Genomic DNA, 7,696 nt, shown 5'->3' with positions numbered 1-7,696 from the left:
TGTCCTAAAAGTAATTGGTTGATGTTCAACCATTTCAGGAGGTAGCATATGGCCAAGAGCTGATTCTATTAAAGGAAGAAGTCCAAATTGCAAAAAAATAAAAAATACAAAATACAAGGATAAAGGAATGGACAGGATACCACCTGAAATCTTTCAACAAACTCTGAAGCACTGGAGGTGTTCATTCCTCTATGCCAAGAAATTTGGAAGGTCTGTCCAAAGAAGAATGACCCAACACAATGTGGAAATTCTCAAGCAACATCACTAATATTGCATGCAGTAAACTTTTGCTGAATATAATTCAAACATGGTTGCAACAGGGAGCTGCCAGATACTTAAGCCAAATTCAGAAAGGACATGGAATGGCAAATATCATTGCTTTTGAAAGGAGGATCTTAGTTGGAAGCAGAGAATTCCAGAAAGATACTTACTTGTGTTTTATTGACTATGCAAAGATATTTGACTATGTTGATCAGAAAACAATTATAGATAACATTGCAAAGAATGGGAGTTCCAGAACACTTACTTATGCTAGTACGTAACCTTAAACATAGACCAAGAGGCAGTTGTCCAACAGAACAAGAGGATACTGTATGTTTTAAAATCAGGAAAGATGTGCGTTAGGGTTGTTCCCTTTCACCATAGTTACTCAATCTGTATACTGAATAAATAATCTGATCAATTGGACTGTATGAAGAACATAACATCAACATCAGGTTTGAAGGAAGGCTCCTTAACAATCTGTGAACTGCAGATGACACAGCCTTGCTTGTTGAAAGAGAAGAGAACTTTCAGCTTTGAAGCCCTTACCGATAAAGATTCAAGGTTATAGCCTTCACTATGGGTTACACCTCAACATAAAACAAAAATCCTCACAACTGGTGAACATCATGATAAGCAAAACAAAGATTGAAGTTGTCAAGGATTTCAATTTAGTTGGATCCATAATCAATGTCCATGGAAGCAAGAATCAAGAAATCAAAAGATGTATTATTGCATTGAGCAGATCTGCTATTAAAAAGCTCTCTAAAGTTTTAAAGAACACAGATATCACATTGAGTACCAAGGTGTGCATAACCCAAGACATGGTACTTTCAACCGTTTCAAATGCATGCAAAAGTTAGACAATGAATTAGGAAGGCCAAAGAAGAATTAATGCCTTGAAGTTATGATTTGGGAAAACAAGACTAGATATACCATGGACTTCCTGAAGAATGAACAAATCTTTCTTGGAAGAAGTACATCTAGAATGCCCCTTAGAAGTAAGGAGTGAGACTTCATATTAATGGGACATGTTATCAGGAGGGACCTGTCACTGGAATAAAGGCATCATGCTTGGTAAAGTATAGAGGGTCAGTGCAAAAGAGGAAAGCTCTCAAAAAATTTAAATGACACAGTGGCTGCAACAATAGATTCAAATATAGCTATGTTGTGAAGATGGCACAGGACCAGGCATTGTTTCATTCTGCTGTATATCCAGTCACTGTGAGGCAGAACTGACTGGACAGTATTTAGCAAAAACTATTACTACATTGTTATGGTCCCATTAACCTAAAAAAAAAAAAAAAAAACCCTCTTCCCAAACAGGATTCCATCCACAGTTCTAGGGTTTGAATTCCAGTATATACTTTGAGGAGATACAATTCTATTCGAATAAATTGTATGCTAGGTTTTTTTGTTATTTTTTTCCCACAGAACGTTCTGTAGCCCTAGGCTGCCAGTGGTTCTGGCATGATTCGTGACATAGCAGAAGTTTGCACAAGTAGTAGTAAGCCCCTTCCGAAAAAGGGAAGTGAAGGAGATAATGACCACTTCAGAAATGAGCTTTCAGCTCCATTGCAAGTACATCTGGTTGGTGTTTGCTGGGAAGGTAGATGCTCTTCATCCACATCTGCTTATAAGGATCTGGAAGGAAAGATAGGTCTTAAAAGTAACGTAGCCCAGCTCTCCATAGGAGGTGAAAACGGAGACCTGTAACTATCAGCAGGTTATTTGAACCTTCTGGAAACCATTTTACAGAAAAGAAAGGAAGTTTGTAAGGCTTCAGCCCTCCCTCTCCCCAGGCTGCTAAAGCTCTACATTATTCTCTTTGTGAATTTTGGCCTGGTAGGGAGCCTTTGAGCTTCTCAGGAGCAGCTTTGAAGGGTGTCCGTGTATGTAAGTGCTCTCAGCCACACTGTAGCTCATGCATAAGCATAAAGGAAAAAGAAAAATTAAGCAAAAACCCTCGCAACCAGGGTGGAGTGTATTTTGGATCATAGATTTTTATTATCACCAGCTAGTGTCAGACAGGGTCCATTAATCCTCATATGGTGTTGAATAGTAAATCTGAAATACTGAACCTCTTCCTCTACCACAGGTGGAATTTGGTCTATAAAACTGATTCCTGACTTGAGATGGGGTAAAGTGATTAGCAGCCACTGCATTTCTAGAACATCTCTGAAAGGAAAGGGCATGTTTTAACATGTAGCCTTGGCAGTGCCAACTCGCACCCTCTTGGGTATGTTACTTAATGAAGACTTTTGCTCTCTCTTTTTTCTTTCCTTGATGAAGGTGTGGATCATATATTTTTTAAAGTTGAGATCCTGTCCAATGACGACCGGGAATGGCATGAATCTTTCTCCTTAGTCCTTGGCCCAGATGACCCAGTGGAAGCAGTGCTCGGGGATGTGACCACTGCCACAGTGACGATTCTAGACCAGGAGGCAGCAGGGAGCCTCATATTGCCAGCACCTCCCATTGTGAGTGGCTTCATCTGAAGGATCAGCTGCTTTTACTTGGTAGTGACTAGTTGATGAGAACTTGAGAGTAGTAGCACTTTCAGTGCTCTTCTTCTTTGTCCTTCTTAACAAAGTGATTCATAACTGGAACAGTCTTGCCCTCCCTCTCAGGGAATATATAGCAAAGTCTGGAGATGTTTTAAATTGTTGCAGTTTTGAGGGGAGGTATATCTAATGGGTAAAGGCCAAAGACATCACTAAATATCCTACAATGCACATGACAGCCCTCGCAACAAAGAATTACCTGGTCCCCAAATGTCAATAGTGCCAAGAGTAAGAAACACTATTTTGATGTTAAGAGTAAAAACTAAGCCATGTTGAGAATCCAGAATTTCTGGAACCATTGAAGCTGCATCACCCTACTCCCCACCCCCACTCCCTGTGAAACTATTGCCCCAAGGAAATTATTAAAATTTAAATTGCAAATCAGTAATCACTAGGCCCCTAGGTTGGTTTGAATCACAAGATCAGCAGTTCAAACCTACCCACTACTCAGAAAGCCTGTACAGGGTCGCTTTGAATCAGAGCCAACTTGAAGGCACTTAAAAACTATATAATATGGAATCATGGTGCTATAGGATAAACACTGGACTGCTAACCACAAGATAAGTGATTCAAGTCTACCTGCTGTTCCTAAGAAATCATTTACAGGGTCACTGTGAGTCAGAACCAACTCAGCGGCACTTAGTGTCAATAATATATACTTTTTAGGGCGCTCTGGTTCTGTAGTGAGTTATGAGTTGGGCTGCTAACCGCAAGGTCAGCAGTTTTAATTTATAGCTACTCCACAGGAGAAAGATGAGGCTTTCTGCTCCTGTAAAGATTTACAACTCAGGAACTCTAGACAGGGTCTCTATAAATTGGAATCTACTCTACACAGTACATTACCACCACCACCACCACTATATTACCCTATAGAAGCCTGGTGTGGCACTGTAGGATAAGCACTGGACTGACTGTTAACCACAAGGTTGGCAATTCAAACCCACCAGCTACTCTTCAGAAACCCTCCACAGAGTCACTATAAATTGGAACTGACTCAATGGCACTTAACAACACAATATCCTATGAAGTCCTGATGTGGTGCTATGGGATAAGCACTGGACTGCTAACTACAAGATCAGCAGTCCAAATTCACCGACTCTTCTATGAGAGAAAGATAAGACTTTCTGCTCCCATTAAGATTTACAGCCTTGGAAACTCTATACAGGGTCCTCGCTGTGAGTTAGAACAACAAAAAACATAATAATCCATATCTATTATTCCACATATTTGCCACACATATTGAATTAGTCATCTGTAGAAATGTAATTCTCTATTTCCCAATTTGGGATGAGTAAAATTTTGTAGCAACCTCATAATTGGGAGGAAAATACCTACAGATTACAAGGGAAATTTAACCCATAACAATTGTACAGTGAGAATAAGCCTTCTAATATCCCCTAACTAATCTCTAATGTTAGAAGAGAAGGACCATTTCAAAATGTGTTTCTTATTTGACCCTGAAAGGAATTTGTTTCCTTCATTCACATTTTTTTTCTCTAATATGCTATCACTTAACCCATGAACTACTCAGTGTAGCTTTAAATTCACAGCAGTCATTCCTAATGTAGTTTTGGTTATAGTGTGCAAGAAAACAAAATTATCTTCCACAATGGGAATCAGAGTAATACGATAGTCAAACATTTAGTTCAAGCAGTAGTGGGATCTTTTCCATCATCAAAATTTGCAATATTTTTAGGGGTATCAGATACTTTGGGTGCCTTGTAAAAATGTCTCCTATCCTATTTTAGAGACTCTGTAGAAGTTAAGAGATGCTGTGTGTCTCGGGGTAAAGGATCCTTAGTTCTCAGCCCTTCCCAGTACCAGTCAGGAGTGAAGCTTTGTTGCTGTTTTACAGGCCATCACACTTGCTGACTATGACCACGTGGAAGAGGTTACCAAGGAAGGAGTCAAGAAATCCCCCTCCCCAGGCTACCCACTGGTCTGTGTCACCCCCTGTGACCCTCACTTCCCCAAGTATGCTGTTATGAAAGAGCGCTGTAGTGAGGCTGGCATCAACCAGACATCTGTGCAGTTCAGCTGGGAAGTGGCTGCCCCTACTGATGGCAATGGAGCCCGGTCTCCCTTTGAGACCATCACTGACAACACACCATTCACCAGCGTCAACCACATGGTAGGTGTGGGGCTTTAGAGCTAGTTGGGGAGAAAGAGTACTGACATCTCTCTTTCTTACTCGGACTCTTATCAAATTCCCTAAGGTCCATGTATCATATTTAGAATATGCAGGCACACCGCATACATACAGACTTTCTATTCTTAATGTATAAGGAGAGTAACAAGCATAGTAAAAGAGAACTGAACTTGTAGTCAGAAGAATGATTTTCAATTCCTCATTCTACCTGTTTTTAGCTATGTGACAGTGAGAGGTTAACTTGATAAAGTCATTGACAAATCAGATATAAAAGTGATCTGTATGCGGTAAAGCAAGCCATAGATTCCAGATAAGAACAACTAAGTGATTATTATTCTTTTTATATATCCTCAATCACTGATTGGAATCCTGGTGTGGCACTCTTGGTTAACGCATTGGACTTTAAAGTTGGTTTCATCTGCAAAGTCAGCAGTTCAAGCTCATCAGCTGCTCCTTGGAAACCCTATACAGGATCACCATGGGTAGGAATCAACTCAACGGCACTTAACAACAACAAAACAATCATGGATTAGGTGCTAGGATATACTCCTTGAGGACATGGGCTAAAAACATGTCACATTTGTATATTCTATTGTGTCTATATTGTATTGCTAGCACATAATAGAATGTAATAATGGAACAAAAGGTTACAACAGTTGTTGAGTGCTTAGCATTTTACAAAGCCCTATGGGAGGACAAGGTCCCTGGGTGGCGCAAATGGTTTGAGCTCCTCTACCAAACAATAGGTTGACAGTTCAAACCCCCCAGCAGCACCATGAAATAAAGGCTGAGGTACACAAAGATCACAGCCAAGAAGCCAAGCATCTCAGTTCTACTCTGTAACACATGTGGTCTCCATGAGTTGTAATCTACTTGTCAGCAGTGGTTTTGGGTATTTTGGTGAAGACATGAGAAGTTCTCAGTGCAGTTGCTGTCCTCAGAGAGCTTAGAGACCAGTCTCACAAACCTGACACCATGAGTGAGTTCTGAGCAGTGATGGTTTTCACCAGCTAATGAAGCATTCTACGAAAGTGACTGTACTCATTGTGCCAGTAAAGTTCTCTTCAGTAAGAAAGCCCAAAAGAGTAGACACTCAGTCTCAGTTCAGTAACTGGTACATAATCTGCAATTAGTTTACTTAACAATTTTAGAAACCAGAAATCTTTCAGACAGCATTTCACTAGGTTTTCCTATGCAATGTAGGATTTTACCCAGCTTACTAAGTGTCTCACGTGGATGAGATAATGTTGCTGTTGTTAGGTGCCATCAAGTTGGTACCGACTCATAGCTACCCAGTGCACAATAGAAGGAAACACTACCTAGACTGGGCCAACCTCATTATTGTTGCCACGTTTGAGCCCATTGATGCTGCCACTTTGCCAATCCATCTCGTTGGGGATCTTCCTCTTTTTCTCTGACCCATCACCTTACCAAACATGATATCCTTCCCCAGTGACTGGTCCCTCCTGACAACATGTCCGAAGTATGAAAAACGAAGTTCGGCCATCCTGGCCTCCAAGGAACACTCTGGCTGCACTTGTTCCAACACAGATCTGTTTGTTCCTTTGGAGGCAATGGTACTTTTAAGATTCTCCTCCAACACCATAACTCAAAAAGCATCAATTATTCTACAGTCTTCCTTATTCACAGTCCAGCTTTCACATACATATGAGGTTATTATCATGGCTAGGGTCAGGCGCACCTTAGTCCTTAAGCTGACATCTTTGCTCTTCAATACTTTAAAAAGCTCTTGTGCAGCAGATTTGCCTAATGCAGTACGTCATTTGATTTCTTAGCTGCTATTTCCATGAGTGTTGATAGTTGATCCAAGAAGAATGAAGTACTTGACAAAAAGTACACGAGAGCAAAAATATGACCTTGAATATATCCCACATGAATTTAGAGATCATATGAAGAACAGATTTGGTACATTAAACATTAAAGACCGAAGATCAGAAGAGTTATGGGATGACATCAAGAACATTATACATGAAGAAAGCAAAAAGTCATTGAGAAGACAAGAAAGAAGGAAAAGACACTGAAACTTGCTTTCCAGCATAGAGATGCTAAAGCAAATGGAAGAAATGAGGAGGTCCAAGAGTTGAACAGAAACTTTAAAAGGTTAGCTCGAGAAGACAAAGTCAAATATCACAATAAAATGTGCAAAGATCTGGAGCCAGAAAACCAAAAAGATAGAACAGGCTCAACATTTCTCAGTCTGGAGGACCTGAAGAAAAAATTCACGCCTCAAATTTTGTTATTGAAGGATTCTCTGGGCAAATTATTGAATGATGCAGAAAGCATCAAGAGAAGATGAAAGGAATACACAGAGTCACTGTACCAAAGGAAATGGTTACTGTTCAACCATTTCAAGAGGTAGCATATGATCAAGAGCCAATGATACTGAAGGAGGAAGTCCAAGGTGCATTGAAGGAATTGGCAAAGAACAAAGCACCAGGAATTGATGGACTAAAAATTGAAATCTTTCAAGACAGTGAGGCGGCACAGGAGGCATTCACTCATTTGTGCCAAGAAATTTGGAAGACAACTATCTGGCCTACTGATTGGAAGATATCTGTATTTGTGCCCATTCCAAAGAGGGGTGACCCAACAGAATGCGGAAATCATTGGACAATATCTTTGATATCCCATGCAAGTAAAATTTTACTAAAGGTAATACAGAAACAGCTACAAGCATACATTGACAGAGAACTTCCAGAGG

The 7,696-nt window shown here is 40.2% G+C and overlaps 1 protein-coding gene across 1 annotated transcript in view; it reads left to right on the top strand.

The window, feature by feature from the left end:
- The window catches only part of FRAS1 (Fraser syndrome 1), a 797,189-nt gene that overhangs the window by 710,710 nt on the left and 78,783 nt on the right, over positions 1 to 7,696 (top strand). Inside the window, exons 62-63 of the mRNA XM_006872899.1 lie at positions 2,554 to 2,741; positions 4,681 to 4,956. Coding sequence (XP_006872961.1) covers positions 2,554 to 2,741; positions 4,681 to 4,956 — 464 coding nt within the window. The remainder of the gene's footprint in view (positions 1 to 2,553; positions 2,742 to 4,680; positions 4,957 to 7,696) is intronic.

Source organism: Chrysochloris asiatica, unplaced genomic scaffold (genome assembly GCF_000296735.1).
Source record: "Chrysochloris asiatica unplaced genomic scaffold, ChrAsi1.0 scaffold00214, whole genome shotgun sequence".
NCBI classification, from domain to species: Eukaryota; Metazoa; Chordata; class Mammalia; order Afrosoricida; family Chrysochloridae; genus Chrysochloris; species Chrysochloris asiatica.
This window is presented reverse-complemented; position numbering and strand designations above follow the sequence as displayed.